The 26,911-nt window shown below is 40.2% G+C and overlaps 1 protein-coding gene across 6 annotated transcripts in view; it reads left to right on the top strand.

Annotated features, from left to right (window-relative positions):
- Positions 1-26,911, top strand: part of nlrc5 (NLR family, CARD domain containing 5) — a 218,189-nt gene that overhangs the window by 94,552 nt on the left and 96,726 nt on the right. For 5 of the 6 annotated variants that reach the window (XM_072279466.1, XM_072279468.1, XM_072279465.1 and 2 more), the window contains exons 16-21: positions 2,930-2,992; positions 5,265-5,351; positions 6,950-7,033; positions 10,436-10,519; positions 15,310-15,399; positions 24,896-24,943. In XM_072279466.1, coding sequence (XP_072135567.1) covers positions 2,930-2,992; positions 5,265-5,351; positions 6,950-7,033; positions 10,436-10,519; positions 15,310-15,399; positions 24,896-24,943 — 456 coding nt within the window. The remainder of the gene's footprint in view (positions 1-2,929; positions 2,993-5,264; positions 5,352-6,949; positions 7,034-10,435; positions 10,520-15,309; positions 15,400-24,895; positions 24,944-26,911) is intronic. The other variant, XM_072279467.1, reaches the window with a different exon arrangement.

Raw genomic sequence — 26,911 nt, 5'->3', positions numbered from 1 at the left:
AGACTTATACCTCAACAGTAAGAGCCACCATCATGCCTCCCAGTATAGAGTGGTCCTTTCTACTTTGACTAACTGCGCGAATACTATTACACCCGACCTTCCTTCAGAATGACTAAAGGTGAAGTAAATCAATCGGGCCCTAATAAGGGCTGACAGAAAAACCAGGAAACCTAACAAAAAGGAGAAATCTGTTGCCACCACCTGTCTTCCCTATATTTCCACTGTTTCTGGAAGGATCACCAGAATCCTGATGAAATACTGGATTAATACCATCCCTAAACCTGTAAGGAAACTCTAGCTACAGCTTACATAGGTTAAAGATGACCTGGGTTCCCTGTCAATGCAGAGCAGCGTACATTGGCCAGACTTGACACATGGTGGAAACCCGCATCAAGGAGCACAGGAGGTACATCCATTTGGGTTACCCAGAGAAATCAGTGGTAGAAGAACACCTCATTCACAATGGATTAAAAATACCGTGCTGTGACAATGGCTTTTGGGACCGCCTCGTAAAAGAAGTCATTGAAATAAAACTAGAGGAAAAGAATTTTAACAAAGACGAAGGTGTCGATCTAAGTAAGAATTTGATTATAAACAAGGTGGGAGATTGGAAACAAGAGAAAATATGCAGATGCTGGAAATCCCAGCAACACACACAAAATCCTGGAGAAACTCAGAAGGCCAGGCAGCATCTATGGCAAAAAGTACAGCTGATGTTTCGGGCTGAGACCCTTCAGCAGGAGGGTGTTGCTGGGAGAGCAGAAATCTGATTGGATGAGGATTAACCAATCAGTAGGGATGGACTACAAGGGTATAAATACCACTGGACTTGACATGCCCAGGGATCATCCCAAAAGAAGACGGCAGTTTGTCATTGAAATGTCAGTTATAATTGATACCTGTACCCAGCTGGAAGCCTGAGAAGAGTTTAAGCTTCTTTTGCTATTTTTGTGACACCTCTGCCTTGTGGTATTGGTGTGATGGCCACATCCTGAGGGCTACGAAAGAGGTGGTGATTACCCTTGCCGGCATTGTCACGAAAAATGTGCCCTTTAAGGTATTGGCTATTTTAGGTCAACCACAAGCCATGTTGTTAATACACGTGATATTTCCAAGATGCATTAGAAATGATTCTTAGTGTTTGAAATACTATTTTGCTGCTCCAGGTTTTGTGACAGAGGGTAAGGGTGATAAACTCTGCTGAAGTATGGTCACAGTGGGAATAAACTCCAGCTCAGGCTTGTTAGGCCTTTCAGCCTGTTTCCATCCTGTGACTTCCATACAAGGCAGGCATTTGGAGCCAAGCATACACAGCAGTGGGTTCTCTGGAAGTGGCAGTGGGGTTTTCACTTGCAGACTGAATGGAGTGTGAGCAAAGCTCTGACGTCACCTCAGCATGTGACGAGCCAGCAGCCAATCCACATTGCTGCATTGCAACTTTCTCTCGGGCACGAGGAGCCGGTTTTCTCATGATCAGAATCAGTTTTATTGTCACTGACCTGCACTCACTGGCCACTTTATTAGGTGCGGGAGTGGAACCCATACTGGTCTTCTGCTGCTGTAGCCCATCCACTTCGGGGTTAAACGTGCTGAGCATTCAGAGATGCCCCTCTGTACACCATTGTTGTAAGACTTGACTATATGTGTTACTGTCGCCTTCCTGTCAGTTTGGCCATTCTCCTCACTGCTGCTAACTGGGTGTTGTTTTTTCTTTGGTTTTCGCACCATTCTTTGTAAACTCTTAGAGACTGCTGTGTATGAAAATCCCAGGAGATCAGCAGTTTCTGAAATACTCAAGCCACCTTATCTGGCACCAACAATCATTGCACGGGCAGTCAGTTAGATCACCTTTCTTCCTCATTCTAATGTTTGGTCAGGACAACAATGGACCTCTTGACCGGGTCGGCATGCTTTTATGCATCGAGTTGCTGCCACGTGATGGGCTGATTAGATATTTGCATTAACAAGCAGGTGTATGGGTGTTCCTGATAAAGTGTATGTTGTGAAATTTGTTGTTTTGTGGTAGCAGTGCATACCTGTGATAGATAAGTTGCAACATATATAAATGTATGGATATAGTGTAAAGAAAAAGCTGCAGGTGAGCTAGTGTTCAAGGTCCTTTCAGAAATCGGATGGCAGGGTAGAAGAAGCTGTTCCTAAAATGTCAACATTTTACAACAACCCTTGTAGCTGTGGTCAGTCCTTCCAGCATTCACAAATAGCCATGCGCAGTCTCTGGTATCACTGTAACCATTAGGAAGGGCAGCCATTGCTGATTGCACCCCTCTCTTCCTCCTTCACCCACATTACATTGGTGGCAGTGTAGAATAGATGTTATGAATGTTCTTAACCAGACTTAATAGCAATGTCAATGACACATTATTTCTGCACACTTTAACACTGGTGTATAATCTGTGCTGTTAGGTGCTGGGGGTTTGTGTGGGGTATGGAGGGGTGAGGAGTAAATTGAAAAGAATTATGATGTATCAGTATTTTATTGAGAATAATAAAGAAATGCCAGCGTTTTCCTTGGGAGATAAACAAAGCTCTTTGTACTGGAACATTATCTTATTCCTTGACGTAGTTGCAGTCAACATTCCCTCTATTTTTTCACAGCTGCGCAGACCAACCATTGCTCTGAGAAGGAAATTTTTACACAGCTTGAAAACTGTGCAGCCACAACGGCTATGTGCACAGGGACATTTCAGTTACCGTGCAGCCTTGCACCTGCGTAGCTTAGAGGAACAGTTGGTCACGGTCCCCTTTATTAGAAACGTGGCCCTGTGTAAGAGGTTCATACTGTAAACTTCAAGTGAAATGAGCAGTCACTTTGATAATTTGCTGGGACCAGGTAATCAATTTCATAGACCTCAATCACTAAAGGTTGAGTAATGTGCATTAATTTTTTTTTGTAACTTGCCTTCTATAGCCTGAAATCTCGTCAGATTGTATTAATTAAGTTTGCAGAATACTGTGAAGATACAGACCACAGGTAAGAACTTCCAAGGGGAAGGGATTCATTTAAATTAAACTTCAATCGCGGGAACACTCCAGTGCTGTATCCTGGCTTGCAAACTCTTTCACATAGTCCTCTCTCTAAATCAGGAACACTATACACGTTGACAGAGTAAATAATTTTCCGACCACATTACTTTTGTCAATGTAATGAAACTTGCATTCTCCTCCTGTGAGTTTGTATTTGAAGCATTTGTTAATGTGAATGACTGAATAAAATTCAAGTTTTATTACAGTGGGTAATGGAATTGCTTCAATGGTTCCAGGGTTCAGATTCCCTGATTCAGTGAAAATCCCAAATTAAAACTTGTCAGTTGTCTTTTCAAATAAATGTCCATAGAGTCGTGGAACACCACAGCTCAGAGATAGGTCATTTAGCCCAGTAGTCCATGCTGAACTATTAATCTGCCTCATCCCATCAATCTGCCCCTCACAATCGCCCTCCATGCCCCTCCCATCCATGTACTTATCCAAATTTCTCTTAAACGTTAACATCAAAACCGCATCCACCATTTCCACTGGCAGCTCATTCCACACTCACCACTCTCATGAAGTGATGAAGTTCCCCCCTTTTCACCCGTCACCCTTAGCCCATGAACTTGTTACACCGATGGCTGCAGTGCTTGAAGAGCCTCAGCTGTACTTCATCTATCTCAGTTCAGCCCTTCAAGTTGAAGCTCGTCCAAATTCCAAAAAAAGATGAAACAAAGATTGCAATTACAATGTTTGAATTTAATTGAACATTTAAACAGTTTATATGAGCCTTGAAGATGAGAAAAATAAAAATCTTTTTTGATTTGCCATTTAAACATCTTTCAATTCAAAGCAGAGGTACTGTCAGGAATCAGAAATCCATGGAACAAGAAGAGCTTGTTCCAAAGTATCCATTTCAATCATCAAATACAACTCTATACCAAACCCTTTGACTAGTGCTTAGTCCATAACGTTCTGTGCCTTCGTAATCTGAGTGCTTGTCTAGATATTTCTTAAATATTTTGAGTCATCATCATTATCATGTGCTGTGACATATGGTACGGCTGATCATGGTCTCATGACCATAATTGTTCTTGGCAAATTTTTCTACAGACGTGGTTTGCCATTGCCTTCTTCTGGGCTGTGTATTTACAAGCCAGGTGACCCCAGCCATTATCAATACTCTTCAGAGCTTGTCTGCCTGGCGTCAGTGGTCACATAACCAAGACTTGTGATATGCACCAGCTGCTCATATGACCATCCACCACTTGTCACGTGGGTTCATGTGACCCTGATTGGAGTTGGGGGGGGGGGGGAGCTAAACAGGTGCTACACGTAGAAACATAGAAACATAGAAAATAGGTGCAGGAGTAGGCCATTCGGCCCTTCGAGCCTGCACCGCCATTCAGTATGATCATGGCTGATCATCCAACTCAGAATCCTGCACCAGCCTTCCCCCCATACCCCCTGATCCCTTTAGCCACAAGGGCCATATCTAACTCCCTCTTAAATATAACCAATGAACTGGCCTCATCTGTTTCCTGTGGCAGAGAATTCCACAGATTCAGCACTCTCTGTGTGAAGAAGTTTTTCCTAATCTCGGTCCTAAAAGGCTTCCCCTTTATCTTCAAACTGTGACCCCTCATTTTGGAAAACACCTTTCCCAAGGGTGACTTGCAGGTTAGTGGAGGGAAAGAGCATCTTGCACCTCCTTTGGGGTAGAGATGTATCTCCACCCTGTCACCTATTTTGAGAGTACCTGCCTCCATCACCCACTCAGAGTGTTCCAGATTCCACCTACCTTTTAAGTGGAACCCTCTAAAACTGTGAGCCTGTGCTCTCTAGTTTAAGATGCTCTTATGAGAAAAGTGCTTCCTATTATCTAGCCTATCTATGCCTCTCATTAACACAAGGGATTCTGCAGATGAAGGAAATCCAGAGTAATGCACACAAAATGCTGGAGGAATTGAGCAGGTCAAGCAACTTCTGTGGAGAGGCATAAACAATTGACACTTTGGGCTGAGACCCCTCATCAAGAAATCAGGTAGATGTTGCCTGACCTGCATTTTGTTCCTCCAGCATTTTGTGTGTGTTTCTGTGCCTCTCATAATTATATTTAGGAAATGGGTTTCAGTGGATATTGCAACCTCTCATCACCTCGTTGACATCCTATGAGATGTTGAGTTGTCATATTTGATTCTGTTGTATTCTTTACTAATAAATAGTGGATCAGAACTAGCATTTCCTTTATTGTCCAATCTGTTAACATTGTACAGAGATGATCTCAATACCCAGCTGATGCGTTCTAGACTGAGTACCATTGACAATTCAAAGATCAAGCCAACACCACTGAGAAAGCTAAGGTAAGTTGGTCTGAAGAAGCTGAGAAATTTTAGATAAATGACGCATGATGAAAGGACTTGCCTTACGAATTATTTTGTTGACAACTGTGGTTATCCAAGAACTTTTACTGCACAAACAATCTAACCCAAATACAAATGATTCCATTAAAATGGTTAGTCATAAATAAGCCCACATCTGAATAATGCCCTGAAGCAGGCATGCAGTTTGCATAAAAAGTCATCTGAACAGACAGGCATTATTGGGTGTGGGCTTAGCTTTCATTAGGCCTGTGAGTTATGGATGCCAAATGCTTATGCAGCAAAAATGTCTGTATACTGTAAACACGGAAATGCTGCAACAGGCCTAACAGATATGGGGAGTGAAACATGGCTGAGACTTGTGGGCTGTTCGGGAACATAGGTTTTCCTTATTTTGTTTTGGGAGCACAGCTGATGTCTGACCTGCTAATTATTTGCTACTTTTGTTTCAGATTTTCTCCATCTATGGTGCTTTTATTGTCTTTACCAAACATGATTATTTAGTTGATTCCTAAAGTCTTTCAACTATTTATTAACTAATTACTTTCCTTAAACACTGTTTTTGAACTGTTTAATTCACTAACTCTGTAATTCAAATGGTGTTTTTTCTCTAATACACTAGCAAACTGTAATAGGGTAGAAAATACTGCTCGCTATGATGGATCTTATCAATAGTAACAGTGGTACTTAAAGTTTAGGAGGGAAAATAAATGACCTCCAATCAAATGGAGTCAAATCCCAAATTTGTCTTTGGTGGTAGCATAGAATGAGGGTCTTCTACTGGCCTCCTGTTAAATAGCCGGTCTCATGGTCAATGTCAAGCAATGGATAATTGCTGTTATGTGCTTTCATTCAAGGCAAGTATACCCCTGCTATAACAGTGCAGGAAGGAGAATAACCCATTTCAAAGATTAAAACCATGAGCAACATGACAGTGCAGTGTTTTATAGTGTGCCAGCTGTAAGATTGGGGTTTTATTCCCGCCACTGTCTGTAGGAGGTTTGAAGATTCTCCCCGTGACTGCATGGGATTCTTCGGGATGTTCCAGCTCCTTCCCCCATTCTAAAGATGTACAGGTTAGGGTGAGTAAGTTATGGGCACGCTACGTTGGCACTGGAAGCATGGCAATACTTGTGGGCTGCCTGGCACAATCCTCACTGATTTGATTTGACGCATAACCACCTATTTCACTCAACGTTTCAATGTTTTGATGCAAATGCAACAAATAAAGCTAATCTGATCTAATCTCATCTAAAACTTATCTTTATGATTGAAGATTCTGTATTTAATTTTTTGATGGTTGAATGTGTTAGGGGAATCTTACGTCAATTATATAATGACACTTTGATGTAGCTTCACAGAAAACATAAAGGCAAAACAAGTGAGGCATAAGTGAGAACAAATTAGGGCAAACAGATGCACCATCTCAAACGTGGACCATTGCAGTTTGCATCATTAGAGGTGCTGTAGCATTGCCTCCTTGTGTGAGGTCCTTTGAGTTGTTTGAGCCATTTTATTGGTGGTCACTGAGCTCCATGTGTTCAAGCATCCAGTTAATCTCTTCATGGTCTCCTTTGCAGTCTGACCAGCTGTTGCTTTCAACCGGAACATCTGGAGGAACTGACCTCCACACTGGAGCATTGCAGTGACCTGGCAGAACTGGAGTAAGTGTTTTCTCCACTGCGTCATTTTAGCATTTCTCTCTTCTTTCCATTGACAACTTTCTTTTTAATTTCATATGTATTTATCATCAGAAATTATAAAATAATATTACTTATTTAGCTATTTATTAATTACAATAAATGCTCCAATTTCTCAGCAGCTTAACTACCTTCAACATAAACAAATCAATTTTCACATGTTGCACGGAAGTTGTGACATAGGGAATTTTTCAAATGGGGATGACTGAGATCCCATCTTCTAGAGTTTACTGCAGAGCCCTGCCACACACATGGTCACCTTTATCCTAATTGACCCAGAGGCAAAGGCTCCTTCCTCCTATCTCAGCTATCAGGATTCTAGTTAAAACTTCTTCCCTTAGACTGCCAACTACTGCACAAAACCTTTGTCCCTTCGTTTGCTGGCTGCAGCTATGTTATTACTGTTGGGCAGGCCTCTTGCTTTTCCCCAAGTTGATTGACGTTCACAAGCTCCTTTTTCCGCATCTGACTTTTTTACCCCACATATGTACCAGGGAAAGCAGAAATTCCAATTTCCTTTCTCTCCTTCCATCCCCACCCCCAGCACATACTTCATATCAGGGAGAACTCATTCTCCACCTCAAAGATTCTGCTTTGAATGTCTCTGAGCATTAACACTGGCAGTTCAAGACAATCTCCCCCAAAAGATCAAAACGTTCCACACAAGATAATGGGTCTTTGCATCATAACATTAAGGACAAATGCCTGAGCTTCTAACAATTCTCACCCTTAGATATTGCCTCTGTTATCTTCGACCTCCATCTATTTAATTACTTATTTCTGTTAATAATATAGTTCTTTAATTTTAATACTAATTAATTGAAGGACTGCTTTCATTTGAAATTAATTAGTATTTATTTATTATATATTTTACGCAGCAAAAAGTAATCTAAGTTGGATCAATTGAATGGATTCATATGTTTAGCCTAATTTGTCTCATTAGTTTTAGTGAGGACACTCCTTTACACTTATGTACTGAAGAATGACAATAAATAATCTTCAGTGTTGAGCTTCTTGGATCTGTGTGTTGATTCAAAGGGCAATGTTGCTGTCAATATGTGGATAATTAAATAGAAATATAATTTATCACAGAATATGACAAATTCATTGCTTACTGAACACTGGCTCAAGTACTTTCACTTCATTGGGCTGTGACAGTCATTAAGCTTGGATTTCACTGATTGGGACAATGTAGAGAGGTTGGGTCAAACGATGTTACCCTCCCATTGGCAGACATTTCTGACACTCTGGTGAGGTAGGAATAACTACTGTAGGTCCACAAAAGCCCTGCTGCAGCTTGGTAGATCTTCCCGTGCCAGCTCCATACTGAGAGAATGGAGAAATCTACCTTGATGCTGTAGGCATTGCAAGGATGTTTCTTAAATGGGAGGAATGAGCAGTGCATGGAGTGAGTCCATGTAGGCCTTGACCAGAGTCCTGCAGACTCTAGATGCTAACACAATCTGTGCCTAAGGTAAGTGATGGCTTCTCACCCTGAGCCTTATGGTTTGTCAATGGGCCAAACCAAGAGGCTGACCAGTCACAGGAATTTAAATTTGAACGCTTTTGAACCGGGCCCATGCCTCTGCCTCTAGCAAAGTGGAAGAGAAAGAGATGCTGGAAATACTCAGCAAATCAGGCAGCGTTTGAGGAGAAACAGAGATAATGTTTCACTTCAATATACGAGAGCTTGGGTAGCTGTTCCATAAGAGGGACGATGGTGAAAAGGGACAAAAAAAGAGGAACCGAATCTTTGAGCACCACCCATTTGCCCGTAATTGTTACTACTAGAAATGAAGCCTTTCTCTAGCTGGAGCAATGGTCTTTGCCAGGGCCCTCAGCTACTTCTTATTTTTAAATATTTTGTAGAGATGCAGCACGAGAACAGGACATTCCAGCCCAATGAACCTGGGCTGCCCAATTACACCCTTGTGACCGATTAACCTACTAAGCTGTACGTCTCCTGGAATGTGGGAGGAAACCGGAGCACCTGGAGGAAACTCGCGCGGTCACGGGAGAACGTACAAACTCCTTATAGACAGTAGTGGGAATTGAACCCAGGTCACTGGCTCTGTAGTAGTGTTACGGTAACAATGATGCTACCATATCGCCTCAACATCAGAGCAGTCATAGCAACCTGCTTCTGCTTCTGTGGACAATACTAAGTGTATATCATGTTGAAAAAGGAGGGGGAAAGTTTCTGGTTTCATCAGAAGTTTGCATACAAGTATTTGCTTATAGAGAACCACATGGCGTTATTCTTTACACAACTATGACATATTGGCTATTAGGTCGCTGGTCTTCACAAGAAAGTGGGTATAAATTGACAGGCAAAGTTAACTGACAGCATGAGGAAATATTTTTAGGCAATATGTCAGGATTTGAATTGGATACCTATCAGAGTGAGGGGAAATAATTTGATTAAAACTTTCAAGCAGGAAGTGAAGAAGGAAACATTGCAAAGGTGTGGTGGCAGGTGGTGAAGATGGGCCAGTGATTGCTTTTCAGATAAGATGGCGCTGGCGAGTCATGGCGACACTTCACAGCAAGCAAAACTACTAACTATTCTATTAATTGCACTTTTTCTGGACTACAGTCACTGCAATCCACAGCCTGGAATTTCTCTTTGGGAGCTGTGTTTTTGAACTGTCCGTATGTACTTGGGGCTAGACTGAAACTTCAGGCCGGATTGAAGCAGTTGGGCCTGGGCCCAAGAGTGAAAAACAAACTGATGTTTGGCCAATTTAAGCACTGAGCCAGATTAAAAAGATGAGGATGTCAAGGCTGAGGGTGAAGGAGGAACTAGGGTTCAGCTCACTATTCCACGGGGTTTACTTGCTTAAGCCATGACGAGCCAACTCTGCAGCTGTAACCTGCAGCCATCGGCAGTGCTGGCTCTGTGGCTGGATCCTGCAGCTTCAAGCTCCTGAACAGCTGCAACACTGAACTGGCTCTGTGGCTGGGGCCTGCAGGTTCAGGCTTCTGAACAGCTGCAACGCTGAACTGACTCTGTGGCTGGGGCCTGCAGGTTCAGGCTTCTGAACAGCTGCAACACTGAACTGACTCCATAGTTGTAGATTCTGTGGTTCATGTCTTGCATGCAATTTATTTACTTTTTTATTGTTTGCTCAATTATTTCTTTTTTTCGCACATTGGATGCTTGACAGTCCTTGTGTAGGTTTTTTAAATAGTTTCTGTTGTGCTTCTTTGTTTGAGGTTGCCTGCAAGAAGATGAATCTCTAGGCTATATATAGTATACACACTTGGTTATTGCAGGTACTTTGAACTGTGAAGTTGTGTGAGGCATGCAGCCTGTGCTCGGGATACAAATGATTCTCTATCTACATTGCTCATTTCTCTTTGCAGCTTATCCGATAATGCACTTGGAGACAGAGGATTCAGCAAGTTAGTTGAGTTGCTGCCAAAGCTGCATGTTGGAAGACTCATAAAGTAAGTAACTTTGGAAATCCAACTGAGTCACCATCAGATAAAATGGAAAGTTTTCTTTTATTCGGTGATGTTTTATTTGCTTTTAATTTACAAACAGTACTTCAATGGGTAAACGGATTGAATGGGAGTCTATAAATTAGGCCTGATATTCTGAAATTTTTTTGGCTCATGGGTGAAGATTTGGTTGAGGTTGCCAACTTGTGCTGCTAAATCTTTGCTTTTTGACAATACTTCCTGTGGAAGAGTGTAAGACCTTTCTCTATTATAGCATAGAGATGGGGCAGGAATAGCAGGAGTCTCAATACCTACCATAGGTTAATGTATTATGCATGGTTGTTTTGTTGCTGAAGTACTTGATAATATGATATGAATCCCACATTAGCACTAGTCTATGAAGGATGTCATTTATCTCCACATTGCTTTGTATCAGAGAAGCAAAGGGTTGATTTCCATTCACTCTGAATGCAAATTCAATAATAAGAACTATCAGGATAGATAAAAAGGAACCAGTAGTTGTGATATATTCAGAATTCCATAAGCGGTAGGGTGCCCCTTGACAGGTTAATGCATGAGGTAAGAGCTGTTAACACTGGGGGTAACTTATTTGCATGAATAGTGTTTTTGCTAACTAACAGAAAATAGAGAGTTGAAATAAATGGAGTTATTTTCAGGTCGACAGGGTTAAATAGTAAGATAGGGGGGCGTAATTAGGTCATTCAACCCATTAAATCTGCTCCACCCTTTTGTAGGTGCTACAAGAGTCAGTACTGGGGCTTGACTATTTACAAACTATGTTAATCTTCTTTCAAGCAATGCACACAAGATGCTGGAGTACTCAGCAGGCCAAGCAGCATCAATGGAAAAGAGTAAACAGCTGACGTTTCAGACTGAGACCCTTCATCAAGACTTTTATTCTTCTTTCACGTGACTTTAGGACTAGAAGCTATTAGCACAGCTTTATTTCAAGTCTTCTAACCAGTACACTACCCCCACAGTGGATGAAGTGACCAAGTATGTTGTAGCTAAATTTGCTGATGATACAATGGTAGTTTGGAAAGACGTGAAGAGATACAGAGACTGCGAAACGATATTGACAAGTTAAGCAATTGGGCATAAATGTGGCAGATGGAGTGCAATGTGGGAGATGGAAGATGACCCACTTTAGAAGGAAGAATAGAAGAGCAGAATTTGTTAGAATGGAGAGGGACGACCAATTGCTGCTGGGGAAGGGTACCTGGGCACTCTTGTACATAAAGCGCAGAGTTAGCACTTCATGTACAGCAGGAAATTAGAAAGGCAAATAGATTCTAGCCATTTAGTGCAAGGAAAGTGCAGTTTAAAGTAGGGAAATCTTACTGCAATTGGGCAGGGTATTGGTGACGCGAGACTGGAAGAAGAGTTAGTAGTTTTGATCTATTGAGATGAGGAAGGACAATTCTGTGTTGGATATAGTTCAGAAAGGTTTACTAAGCAAATTCCTAGCTAAAACATTGTCTTATGAGGAACATTTAAACCAAATCAGCCTAAAACTGAAGGAATTTAGAAGAATGAGAGGTGATATTTAAATCTATAAGGGGATTGGCCGGGTTAGTATTGAGAAGACATTTCACATTATAGGTGGGATCCAGGTCAAAGAGACATTTTTGTAGAATAATCTGTCACTCATTTAAAAGATATTCAGTTTGGGAGTTCTCTACTGCAAGTTATTGAAAATATTGAAGGCTTAAGTGGCACATTGTTTGACTCTGGGGGGTCAAGGAGACAGGAAATTGGAATTGAGACCAAGATCAGATCAACAGTGATAATAGTATCTAATATCATTTCCTGTTACCAACATTCTTATTCTGTGTGGAAAATTCCAGAACTGAAAGCCCTAGTAGCATCTGAAGGAATGCTTCCCCCATGGATGCAAGCAGGAACTCACTCAAGAAGCAAGAATTTAAGGAGTTCAAGTATTGGTAAACATAGTGCTATGGAAGGAAGACACCAGGAAATGATTTGAAAGCAGAGATATAAATAACATGTCCTTAAATGAAAACTCCAGCACATCGTTTCATAAAAGAACACTGAGGAAATACACCATTTGTTCCAATTCTTGTGTGCAGACTGCTCAACTCTAGGCTTGATCTTAACCATTTAGCCCCCGAAAAAGAGTCCTAAATTTCTTATGATGTTTCCAAGATCTCAGCAGCTTGTCTGATGTGACTTTGGGATTCCCCGTATTTGGGTTGACAGAGATCTTTACTCATTCTGACCTAGAAGTCAGGCAAGATTTGAGAGCGGCTGTGGTGAGGCACTCCTTGGTGTAGCCATGGTACATGTGGAAGAAGACACAGTACTTTTATTTGAAGCTGATGAGTAGGATATGTAAAAGAGATGTATAATTTCAAGAATGGAACCTTAGGAGGGAACCAGAGGCATTGTTATGGGAGCAGGAAGAGAAATATTGCAGTTGATCTTGGCCTATGGTTGGGCTGGTCTGGATGGGTCCAAGTAATTTGAGAGCAACTTATAGCAGTGAGTGCTAGACTGGAATTAGGAAGGCGATGATTATCCTTCAGATACGTATGGTGGTTTCTGTTTAGTCTGCATGTCATTGGACTTTTGTACTCGATACAAAATAATAGAGTGTGCTAAGCAGAACTTTTAGCTTGATCAGCTTTGAAGCTCTAATTTTCTTTCTGCATTATCTGGACAGTGGTAGGTCAAATCTTTAATTAACAAGGAAGTATTCTGACTCAGCTTCTAACATACTGTATAAAGAATGTATAATGCAAACTAATCTCATCATCTGATGACTGCCTCAAAACAGAGACCATAGTGGTGCCTTTGATTAAGGAAAGGAGCCAAGAACTGAAGATATCATTTGGAAATTGTTAAAGATGTTAATACAAAATTTTGAACACCTTGGGATGAATTGCAATTAGTGTTTGGAAGAATGCTGCTAGACTGAACTCCTGCCTCAGCAAGGACATGGACCCATTGCAGTTTGCCTATCGCCACAATAGGTCAACGGCAGACGCAAACTCAATGGCTCTCCACACAGCTTTAAACCACCTAGACAACACAAACACCTACATCAGGATGCTGTCCATCGACTATAGCTCAGCATTTAATACCATCATTCCCACAATCCTGATTGAGAAGTTGCAGAACCTGGGCCTCTGTACCTTCCACTGCAATTGGATCCTCAACTTCCTAACCGGTGACCACAATCTGTGTGGATTGGTGATAACATCTCCTCCTCGCTGACAATCAACACTGGCACACCTCAAGGGTGTGTGCTTAGCCCACTGCCTTACTCTCTGTATACACATGACTGTGTGGCTAGGCATAGCTCAAATACCATCTATAAATTTGCTGACAATATAACCATTGTTGGTAGAATCTCAGGTGGTGACGAGAGGGCATACAGGAGTGAGTTATGCCAACAAGTGGAATGGTGCTGCAGCAACAACCTGGCACTCAATGTCAGTAAGATGAAAAAGCTGACTATGGACTTCAGGAAGGGCAAGATGAAGGAACACATACCAATCCTCATAGGGGGATCAGAAGTGGAGAGAGGGAGCAGCTTCAAGTTCCTGGGTGTCAAGATCTCTGAGGATCTAACCTGGTCCCAACATATTGATGTAGTTATAAAGAAGGCAAGACAGTGGCTATACTTTATTAGGAGTTTAAAGAGATTTGGCATGTCAACAAATACACTCAAAAACTTCTTTAGTTGTACCGTGGAGAGCATTCTGACAGGCTGCATCACTGTCTGGTATGGAGGGGCTACTGCACAGGACTGAAAGAAGCTGCTGAAAGTTGTAAATCTAGTCATCACCATCTTGGATACTAGCCTACAAAGTACCCAGGATGTCTCTAGGGAGTGGTGTCTCAAAAAGGCAGCGTCCATTATTAAGGTCCTCCAGCACCCAGGGCATGCTCTTTTCTCACTGTTACCATCAGGTAGGAGGTACAGAAGCCTGAAGGCACACACTCAGCAATTCAAACAGCTTCTTCTCCTCTGCCATCCGATTCCTAAAGGACTTTAAATCTTTGGACACTACTTCACTTTTTTTTAAATATACAGTATTTCTGTCTTTGCGTGCTTTTTAAAAAATCAATTCCAAATATACACACATTCTTTCTCTCTCTCTCCTTTTTCTCCCTCTGTCCCTCTCACTATACCCCTTGCCCATCCTCTGGGTTTTCCCCCCCTCCTCGTTTTCCTTCTCCCTGGGCCTCCTGTCCCATGATCCTCTCATATCCCCTTTGCCAATCACCTGTCCAGCTCTTGGCTCCATCCCTCCCCCTCCTGTCTTCTCCTATCATTTTGGATCTCCCTCTCCCCCTGCCACTTTCAAATCTCTTACTAGCCCTTCTTTCAGTTAGTCCTGATGAAGGGTCTCGCCCTGAAATATCCACTGTACCTCTTCCTAGAGATGCTGCCTGGCCTGCTGTGTTCACCAGCAACTTTGATGTATGTTGCTTGAAATTCCAGCATCTGCAGAATTTCTCGTGTTTACATATTCCAAATATGTAATTGATTTACTTGTTTATTTATTATTTTTATTTTTATTTTATTATTTTTTTTCTCTCTCTGCTAGATTATGTATTGCAGTGAACTGCTGCTGCTAAATTAACAAATTTCACATCACTTGCCGGTGATAATAAACCTGATTCTGATTCTGATTCTGAGTTTTTGAGGGAAGTTTTAATACTAATGATTGTTTGATATTAATAGCAACTGCCCTCATAAAGCCATGGGCATAGATATCTGAAAGAACTTTCTGCCCTCTCTACAGTGCCAGCAATAACGCCATCACCATGACGGGAGTCTCTTGCTTGCTTAAGTACATGAACAAGATCGAAAACTTAAGGGAGGTGGCAGTAAGGTAAGGTGAAAATGCAAAGAGGATTGTAAATAGTAATGTATATTATAAATTCTGCTTCAAGGAAAAGTACTGATGTTCCAGTTGAAAACTTGTCATGTTTATCCCACTGTAAAATTGTTAATGTTGGAACTTCTGCTGAGAAGGAAAACTCCAGCACAACATTTCATAAAAGAACAGTGAGGGAATACACCATTTGTTCCAATTCTTGTGTGCAGACCGCTCGACTCTAGGCTTGATCTTAAACAGAAATCAGATTTCTGACTTTCTTATGATCTCAGCAGCTTGTGATGCCTTTTGTTTAGCACAGTACTTAATCTATATTTGACCTTTTAATTCACTTTCATAATGGGGAGAGCTTGTAATGCAGTGTGGACCATTATGTAAGTACTTATAACTAGTTAATTAAAGAGTTATGCTCTGCAGAAAAACTCTCTTCCATTTGTAAGCCCATTCTTCAACTTTTTGAATGACATTGGCAGAATGTCTGCTGCTCTTTATGCAAATTATCTACGTCAGTCTCTTATTGAGTACAACTTTATTGTTACAACAACCCAAATGGAGGCCATTTTACCCATTGGATCCACGCCGATTCCTCTGGGAGAAATTCCATTACTGCAATTTCCCTTCTCCTCTTTCCCCTTTCATGACATACCACATAGCCACTTCCACATGCCCATCTTTCTTTCTTTTTCAATCTTTTTATTAAGCTTCAAGATTAATAAACATGACAGTAAAAGTAATGATACATAGAGATCGGGATTACAATAATAACAGTTAACACGTACAAGCACAGATTCCAAGTAACAAATATAGTTTAACCTCCCAATCTCATAGTAGCTGACCATGAAAAAGATATTTTATAAAGAGAGAAAAAAGAAACCCCCTAAACTAAAAAAAACAAGTAAACTAAAAAAAAAGAAACAAAGCTTGGGCTGTCATGATACATCGGCTAAAATTATTATTTGTCGTTAACTCCGCTCCTCTATACATGAACAGAAAATTACTACAAAGGATTTAGAAAGGGTCATCTCACATCATAGGAAAATATTGAATAAATGGCCTCCAAGAGTCTTCAAATTTAACCGAAGGATCTATAGTACCACTCCTAATTTTTTCCAAGTTTAGGCATGCTATCGTTTGGGAAAACCATTGCAATGTAATGGGCGGATTAGAATCCTTCCATTTAAATAAAGTGGATCTTCTGGCTATTAATGTAACAAACGCAATTAGACGACAAGCTGACAAGGATAAATGACTAGAGTCTATCACTGGTAGTCCAAAAAATTGAAGTAATAGGATGAGGTTGAAAATCAATATGCAGAACTACTTAAATAATATCAAAATATCTTTCCAACATTTTTCTAGAAGAGGACAAGACCAGAACATATGTGTCAAGGAAGCTACCATAGAGTTACATCTATCACAGACAGGATTTATATGGCAGTAAAAACGAGCTAACTTATCCTTGGACATATGAGCCCTGTGAACCACCTTAAATTGTATTAAGGTGTGTCTGGCACACATTGAGGAAGTATTGACTAATTGAAGAATTTTCTCCCTTTTCTCTGTAGTAAAGATATTTGAAGTTCTCTTTCCCACTCATTCTTAATTTTATCAGATGTACCTAGATGTATTTTCGTAATCGGATCATAAATAATTGCTATTAAACTCTTCTGATAGGGGTTTAAACCTAAATTTTTTTTTCTGTAACTTCAATTTGATGCGATATCGGAAAGGTAGAAAAAGAAGCATTCAAAAAGTTTCTAATCTGAAATATCTGAAAAAGTGTGATCTAGGCAAATTATGTTTATTAGACAACTGTTCAAAAGACATAAAACAATCATCCATGAATAAATCACCAAAACATGTTATTCCCTTTGTTTTCCATAGAAGAAAAACATGATCAATTCTAGATGGCTGAAAGAAAAAATGAGATATAATAGAATTGACAGGATAAATTTGCTCAATCCAAAGAATTTACGAAATTGAAACCATATTCGTATTGCATGTTTAATTATTGGATGTGTAGCGGTGTGCTACACACAGCGCTAGAATAACCACACGGAGTCGGTGAGTTGGAGTTGCGATAAAGAGATTTATTCAAACTTCGCGGCCTGCTTTAAAGCCTTCCCGTTCTCACCTTCCCTGGGGCGGGACTGCTGTGGGGAATGCATATTCCCAGACCCTTTCCGCGCGCGGGATTTTCCCCTGCTGGTGAAGATGGCCTGGCGCCCTTTTTGGGGCCGGCCCTCTGCCTGCGTGCACTGTTTCGTGAGCCGGTTCATGGGTGCTAGAAAGTGGGTCGCCACAGATGTATCATTTGCTTATTCAATTTAGTAAGTGCAAAGGGAAGCACAGCTCCTAGAATAGAAGCCAGCGAAAATCCCTGTACAGGACACCCGCTCGAGGTTCACCCATCGTAGACATTGAGTTTCATCCAATCCTTGTGTCCAAAATGTTAAATATCGAATGTTAATTGCCCAGTAGTAAAATCTAAGATTCAGCAAAGCCAAACCATCTTCTTTTTTTGATTTCTGTAAATATTTCTTACTTAACCTGGGATTTCTATTCTGCCATATACAAACGTTTGTATATGAAGAAACTTTAAAATCAATAATATCAAAAAAAGATTTAGGGATAAAAATTGATACCGCCTGAAATAGATACAGAAATTTAGGTAAAATAATCATCTTAATAGTATTAATTTGACCAATCAAAGATAAGGACAATGGGGACCATTTAGTAAACAGTTGTTTAACATGATCAATTAAAGGTAAAAAAAATTAACTTTAAATAGATCCTTATGCTTCTTAGTAATTTTAACACCCAAATAAGTAAAATAATCAATAACCAATCTAAATGGTGATTGTCTATAAATTAGAACTTGCATTTTTAATGGAAAAAAACACATTCTCATCAAGATTCAATTTATAACCAGAAAAACTAATAAACTGAGCAAATAGTGTTATTACTGCAGGAATGGATTTCTCTGGGTTAGAAATATATAGTAACAGGTCATCTGCATATAGTGATACTTTATGCGTCCCATTCCCATGAATAATGCCAAATACATTAGGTGAATCACAATAGCAATCGCCAAGGGCTCCAGGGCAATATCAAAAAGTAAAGGGCTTAAAGGACAGACCCAATCTAGTACCTCGAAAAAACCTAAAAGAAGAGGGTCTCTGATTGTAAATACAGCAGTCAGAGGTGTACGATATATCAATTGAATCCAGGATATAAATTTTGAGCTGAAATTAAATTTCTCAAGTATATCAAATAAATATTCCCATTCAAGTCTGTCAAATGCCTATTCGGCGTCAAGCAAAATAACACATTCTAGAGTTGTAAATGAAGTAATGTATACAATGTTCATTAGCCTCCTAACATTAAAATATGAGTGACAATTTTTAACAAATCCTGTCTGATCTTCGGGGACAATTTGTGGTAGTACCTTCTCTATTCTAATTGCTAATATTTTGGAAAAGAGTTTAAAATCCATATTCAACAAAGATATAGGTCTATATGATGCACATTCAGTGGGATCTTCATCTTTTTTAGGAATTAATGAGATAGATGCTTCATAAAAGGATTGTGGTAATTTACCTACAGATAAGGCATCTTTAAAAATTCTACCTAACCAGGGAGAAAGTACGTCTGAAAAAGATTTATAAAATTCAACTGTATACCCATCCAGGCCAGGTGCTTTACCAGAATTCATTGAAAAAATTGCTTTCGTTATTTCCTCTTCAGTAATGGGTGCATCTAATGTTAAATGTTCATCAGCTGGTAATGTCGAAATATTTAGTTTCCTTAAAAATTCATGCATTAGGGTAGGATCATCAGGATATTCTGGTTGCTATAAATTGGTATAAAATTCTTGAAAAGATTTATTAATTTCATCATGGTCAACCATCAAATTACCGTCCCGTCTATGAACTTTATTAATCTGAAGTTTTGCCAAAGCAGCTTTCAGTTGATTAGCCAGTAATTTACCAGATTTATCACCATGTATGTAAAATTGACTCTTAGTTTTAAGAAATTGATTTTCAATCAGGGCTGTTAGTAACAAAGTATGTTGCAACTGAAGTTCAACCCTCTCTTTATAAAGCTCCAAATTAGGAACAATAGAATATTTTTTATCAATTTCTTTAATCTTATCAGCCAATGTATGTATTTCACTATTAATACGTTTTTTTCACTCCAGCAGAGTATAAAATAATTTGCCCATGGATATATACTTTAAAGGTATCCTATAATATCCTACTGGAAATTTCTTCCATTGAGTTAGATGAAAAGAAAAATGCAATTTGTTCTTTAATAAAATTATCAAAATTTAAATCCTGAAGCAAAATAGAATTGAACCGCCATTGTCTAGTACTAAAAATTGCATCCCTAAATTAAATTGATAATTTCAAAGGCGCATGGTCGGAAATGGCGATTGTATCATACTCACAGGTAGTGACAAATAAAACTAATCGAGAATCAATAAAAAAGTAATCGATTGTAGAGTAATTATGATATACACAAGAAAAGAAAGAGAACTCTTTATCATTAGGATGTAAAAACCTCCTTTCTCACATGAGTCTCCTGCGCAAAAATAATCTGAGCATTCAATCTATGAAAAGCTTTTAAAATCTTCTTCCATTTAATTGGATGATTCAAATCATTCATGTTCCATGAAACAAAGTTAATAATATTATCATTTTTCCTTAAATAAACCATATGGTAAGTAAAGGGTTAACCAACTTGCACAGGAAACTCACGAATCGGGAAGAGGAACAAAAGTTTAAAGAGGAACCGGAAGTTACGACAATACAACATTTTTGTAATTTCAAGTCAGCCCAAGTGAAAAATACTAAATAAAAGTAACTACCTCCCCCCTCCCACAAAGCCCCAAAATCTGGCCAATAGGCAGCCAGTAAACTATCTAAGAACCACCCAATCCCCATCTCTCTTGATGGCAAGTCTCCAATTCTAAAAAAATAAAATAAAAACCACCCACAGTCTAAACATTGTGAAAGGAGTGTCAAACACAGTTAGATGGGAAAAAAAACAACCCTTTGCAGACCATTTTAAAAGACCTGGTCTTAAGAAATAAAACAGAATACAATCTTAATACTATTTGAATAAAAATCAAATAATCATTAAGTCAGAGTCTTAATAATTTTCTAAAACGGACATTTAAAAATAAAAGAAAAATAAAATAATCAGGGAAAAGAAAAGAGGTATTAACATAGAGCAGACATAAAGCAAAAACAAAGTACCAGAGGACTCAGCCCAAGGGCAAAGCTCTAAGAACATAAAATGTCCGAATCTCTAAGCTGGTTATTAACTAATAAACCAGGTGTATACAAACTTAAAGAAACGGTAAATTAATTAAACATCCAAGCTCAAGGAATGTTCTTTGAGTAATTTTTGTGCATCATCCATGGATTTAAACCATTTAAACAAATTATCGGGTAAGACAACTCTTAAGCGGGAGGAGTATAGCAGCGCCGGTCGAAAATTCCTTTGATATAGTTCTGACATCACAGATTTAAAATGCGATCATGCTTGCAATACCTCAGCAGTAATCTTTAACCAAGTGAAACTTAAAATTTTGATGTACAATAATTCCTTTCTGACGAACAATTTGAATTAAGTGCTCCTTAGTACTCACATAGTGAAACCGGAGAATTACAGGACGCGAATGTAACTCTTTCGAAGGTTTCAGTCTTGACAATTGGTGCGTGTGATCGAGTACCGGAGGAGAGGAGAAGACCTCTGAGCCAAAGACTTCCATTAAAAATTGAGAAATAAATTTAGTAAGGTCCCCACTCTCAATGTCTTCACTGAGTCCTATTATTGGCAAATTCTGTCTGCGACAACAACTCTCCAAATCAATAATCTTGGTTTTATGCTGCTCCAATGTACGAGTAGTTGAATTTAATTTCTCTTCCAAAGAGTTCATTCTGGAATCCCTCTGTTTGCCCGCTTCAGTAAGCTCTGAAATTTGCCGTTGATGTTTTTCGCTCTCTTTTCTAAGTGCTATCAGTTTACTTTGATTCTCCTTCAATATTATTTCCAATGTAGCGAATCTCTTGTCGAGTTTTTCATCCAATAAATTCGAGACAGCTTGCAAAGTAAGTTGAGGCTGTTTAGGTTGTTCGAAAGTACCTTCCTTCTTCCCGTTTCCATTACCAGTTTCTTTGCCTTCGGCTAATGCCTTTCTTAGTCTGGTAGACATTTCCGTTGATTAGAGTTCAAAATTGAAACATATAAAGGTGTTAAAGACACTTTGATATATATAATAGAAGGGTGATAAGAAAATTGAAAACTGTCCGGAGCCCAGCCAAAATATGACCTACTCCATCTAGCGCCGCCAAGTGAGTCCCACATGCCCATCAATTCCCCTTTGACTCTTATTTATTTATTTTGCAATACAGCATGGTAGCAGGAACTTCTGGTCCACAAACATACACTGCCCAATTACACCTATGTGACCAATTAGGCCACTAACTCATACAGATTTGGAATGTGGGAGGAAACCAGAGCACCCGGAGGAAACCCACACAGATTCAACTCAATTCAATTCAAGTTTGATTGTCGTTTCAACCATACATGAAGTCTCATGAATACAGCCAAACAAAAGAGCGCACTGCAGGGTCAAGGTGCAAAACACAGCATAGTCACATACACCACAAAGCACACATTAAATACACACAAAAAAAAATCACAATCAACAGTAAAAGAGCCAAAAAAATTTATGCCATTAACCCACAGTCAACTACAATGGGGCCGGACTCCTCCAACCTGGATGCTGCGTCCTACTGTCCCCACCCCTCCCCCTACCTGGCACTGCAGCTTGAGGCCCAGTCCATGCACATACAAGACTACAAGCTCATATAAAATCTCAGGATAAAGATACAATCACACAAAATACCTGTGGAAAACGTCAGTTGGCCACAATGCCCTGGGGAGAACTGACAAACTCCTCGCAGACAGCGGCAGGAATTGAACCCAGGTCTCTGATGCTGTAATAGCATTATGCTAATCACTATTCTACCATGCCGCTCCAAACAGCACAGGGGGTCATTTCCAGCAGCCTGTGGAAACCAGAGAACATGTAAATAGAAAATGTAGATACAGGGTGAGCTTGCAAGCTCCGTGTAATCTGTGCCCAAAGTCAGAATCAAAGCAAAGTTACTGAACTAACTGCTGCTCGACAGTGCTGCTTCATTCAGAGCTTCGTAGAAAGCTAGTATTGTATTTTAAAACTATTGCCTCATTTTATTTTATTGGTTTGAAAGAACTCTTCTGATTCACTGAATTTGGAATTAAATGTTCATGAGCTGAGCCAGCAATTTCCTTGGGGATGCCAGTGGGGTGGTTGGTTGGGTTATAGTGGGAAGACAGTCAGGGAAGCTCGTCCTGATCAGCCGCTGTGGTTCTGCAGACCTTCCGTACATGGTAAAGCGGCTGATCGGGACAAAGGCACAAGGAGATTCTCTGCAATCAGTTGAAAGATCTCTTCTTATTTGGAGGTGGCCCCACATGCTGTATACTGTATACTGTAAATAGCAGCTGTTTACCATGCACCAAGCCATCTGTATTGTGCCATCAGAACAAATGCAGATTATTGTTGCATTTACACTGTGAAAGGAGTTTCAAAGGACAATTCTCACATATCAGGAGGGAGCTCAAGGCAGTTTCAACCTGCAGTGTCTATATGATTTAACACCATATACCATGCTCATGCCAATAACTTAGTAAAGCTCAGTGGTTATTTTCCACTAAAAAGGGAACGGCCTGTTGCCTTATTTCTTTTACAAAAATATCCTTTTTGCAAATTATATTCTACAATTCTGCAAAAAACTACAGCAGACACATGAACAATAACAGTGACTGACACAATTGCTAACACAAACTAAATTAAATTAAATGCTCCCATCTCTGTCAATGATGGTTTTAATCCCCTGCAGTACCCAGTGGTCCCAGAACACCTCCATGGTACCTGTGGACACTGCATGTTCCATCTCCATGGTTACCTGGGCTTGGACGTACCCCCAAAACATCTCTAGGCAGCCCACCCCGGTGGTACCTGTGGTTTCGTGGTCAGGTGGGTGGGCTGCTTCATGCCTCTGGTCAGAGGGGCACCACTGGAGTGCAAAGGTATTGCCTTTTTCAAGATTCAAGATTGTTTAATGTCCTTTCTTGTACATAAGTGTAAGGAGAATCAAATAATTGTTACTCCAGATCCGATGCAGCAGAAAAAAACACACACAAAAGATAAAGAATACAAAAAGCCCAAGAGGTTCATTTTAAAACCCGAGAGTGCCAATCACAAGCCAAACACAAGCAGTGTGTGAATTGAATTGAACTGACTTTGCTTCTTACATCCTTCACATACATGAGGAGTAAAAAACTTTTATGTTATGTCTCTGTCTAAATGTGCAATGTGCATTCATAGTAATTTGTAATAACTTACAATAAATAGAACAGTCAATGCAACATAGAAGTACACTCAAATCAGCATGTCAGAGTGAGTTAATCAGTCTGATGGCCTGGTGGAAGAAGCTGTCCTGGAGCCTGTTGGTCCCAGCTTTTATGCTGTGGTACCGTTTCCCAGATGGTAGCAGTGGAATAGATCGTGGCTGGAGTGACTCTGGTCCCCAATGATCCTTCAGGCTCTTTTGTCACACCTATCTTTATAAATGTCCTGAACCATGGGAAGTTCACGACTACAGATGCAGCGGGCTGTCCGCACCACTCTCTGCAGAGTCCTGTGATTAAGGGAGGCACGGTTCCCATACCAGGCAGTGATGCAGCCAGTCAGGATGCTCTCAGTTGTGCCCCTGTAGAAAGTTCTTAGGATTTAGGGTCCCATAGCAAACATCCTCAACCGTCCTGAGGTGAAAGAGGCACTGTTGTGCTTTTTACACCACACAGCCACTGCTGTGTTGCTGTCTCCAATTTTTTGTTGTTTACTCTCAGTCTGTGAGCTACACTGGCAAAGACAGCAGCTGTGCCCTGCCCCACTTCTCCAGAGGAGGCGGAGGTGAACTGCCTTGAACCCTTGGAGGCCAGGTTTTAGATTTGTATTTTCAAGAGGGAATGGGAAAGGGCGTGCCCCTTGACCAGATTCCTGCTCCTGGCCTGACGTGGCTTCACTTGCCTCAGTGCTGAACCGACTCCACACCTGCGGAGTCTGCAGCTCATGTTCTCAGAATTACTTGTTACTTTTTGTATGATTTGCTCCATTTGTCTTCCTTTGCACATTAAGTGTTTGTCAGTCTTTTCTACATGTGACTTTTTCATGGATTCAATTGTAATCTTTTATTTTCCCATGGGTGCCTGCAGGAAAATAAATCTCAAGGTTGTATATGGCATACATACAATGATAATAAATGTAATTTCAACTTTTGAAATAGAAAAATGTGAAATTGCATGCTTTATAAGTTAGCTTAGCTTGATGTTTAATGAACTTCACCCCACATTTTCATTTCTATTTTAGTACGGGGAAGAGTGGAAAAGCATTAATCAAGTTCCAGGGGGATCACAGGTAATTCTATTCTTTGAATTATTGAGGATTTTAAAGAAATATTTATCTTGCATCTTTTGCAATATGTACACTTTGCATTAGTAACTTACTAAGTGCAGGAATCGTGAGCAAATGTGACTGTAACCATCTACTTGGCAAGTTCTGATGAAACACTGTTTATAGAATTTGCTCCAATGGGTCATAGATTTAGGAGCAGAATGAGGCCATTCATCCCATCGATAATTCTCCTGCCTTCTCGCCATAACCTTTGACAGCTTTACTAATTAGATGCCTTGCAAACACCCTCTTAATCTTGGATTTAAGCAAAAAAATCTTCTAAACAAAAAAGAGGAAATGCATTAGAGGAATTGGTATTATTAGTCTTCAAGATTCAATGTCATTTTTCATACACAAGTCTAAAGGAGAACAAAATAATCCTTACTCTGGATCTGCAGCATAAAAAAGCACCATAAGATATGTATAGAAAACAAAAAAACACACAAAAAATATAAATATGGAAGATAGCTTATATACACTGATTGATTGATATGTCCATAAAGTGACACTAGGCACAGGAGTGTGTGTACATAAGGTGATTGACAGGAAACTCTAATGTAGTGGTGGTTAGGGGTGTGGAGGGGTGGATTAGAGGGTGGAGGTGTTAATCAGTTTTACTATTAACAGAAGTAACTGTTTATTAGTCTGGTGGTCCTGGCATGGATGCTACATAGCCTGCTTCCTGATGAGAGTGGGCTGTGTGTCAAGAGACCCAAGTTCTTTGGACACAGAGCTCAGAAAAAGTGACGCAACAGACTTCTAACACCATAAATCTGCAAGTTGTTTGTTATGTCTCCCCTCTCGCTGTGAAATGGGGACACCTTTTTTTCCCTTATTAGGGCGAGAGAGAGAGAGCCTATGGTATGTTGAATACAGGGTGAACGAGTAGTCTTTGGGGTACTGCAAGTCTGTGTCTTTATTGATGCTTTGCTGCACACTTGAGTGCTCAGTGGGGGGGTGCTGATGCTTTTTTGCTGGTGGGGGTGTCATTGCCTTGCTGCTTATGTGTGGGAGGGGGAGCTGGGGGGGCTTTGGGGTTCTAACATTTAACTCTCATTCATTCTTTGGGGCACTCCTCTGTGTGTTTTTGTGGATGCTTGCAAAGAGGAAGAATTTCAGTATGTAGTATACATTTCTCTGACATTAAATGTGCCTATTGAAACCTACTGAAACAGTCCATGAGCATGGTGGGTGGGATACTTCATGATATTGCTGGGCCTGTTTCCAGCACCTTTCTGTATGTGCATCCTTGATGGCGGGTAGGCTAGTGACAGTGATGCAGTTTTGACTTCATTCTTCGCAACCACATTCTAGGCACCCAAAATGAATGTTAATCCCCACTGACTCTAGACCGCATTCATGCATATGCAGGCATCTGAGGTCGAATGAAAGACCATTGTTCAGAGCTGCATTTTAAATTCAATCTACAATCCACGTTCAGGTCTGAAGAATAGCTGCTGTTAAAATATACTGTATCATAACTCCAGAATACACTCTAACAGATGACCTGAGTATAGGTGTGCATAATCCAGCTCTCTTTAGCCCTCTCAGAAAATAGAGGCATTGTTCAGCATTCCTGATTGTGTATAATGTGCTCTGGGGCCATGAGAGATTATCCAGGAGTTTGAAACCGCCAGCAGTTTCCACTGCTGTGCTGCTGATTTGAAGAAGGGTGTGAGTGGTGTGGTCTCACCTCATAAACTAACACTTATTAAAGACTGAGGAAGAAACTGAGAAAGCAGAAATGGAAACCTATAGAAATGGAGTCAAATTGAATGCAGAACAGAGAATTAAGAAATATTGAGCAAGAAGGATCTCCCTAACTTCTGTCTGACAAGCCAATCTACATCCTTGGCATTTTACAAAGATGGATCAGGGGAGAATGGGGCACTTCACTTTTAAAAGAAGCAATGTCAAAAAGCTGCCATGAAA

The sequence above is a fragment of the Mobula birostris genome, chromosome 15 (assembly GCF_030028105.1).
Source record: "Mobula birostris isolate sMobBir1 chromosome 15, sMobBir1.hap1, whole genome shotgun sequence".
In the NCBI taxonomy this organism is placed as follows: Eukaryota; Metazoa; Chordata; class Chondrichthyes; order Myliobatiformes; family Myliobatidae; genus Mobula; species Mobula birostris.
Note: the sequence above shows the minus strand (reverse complement) of the source record. Positions and strands in the feature narration are given on the sequence as shown.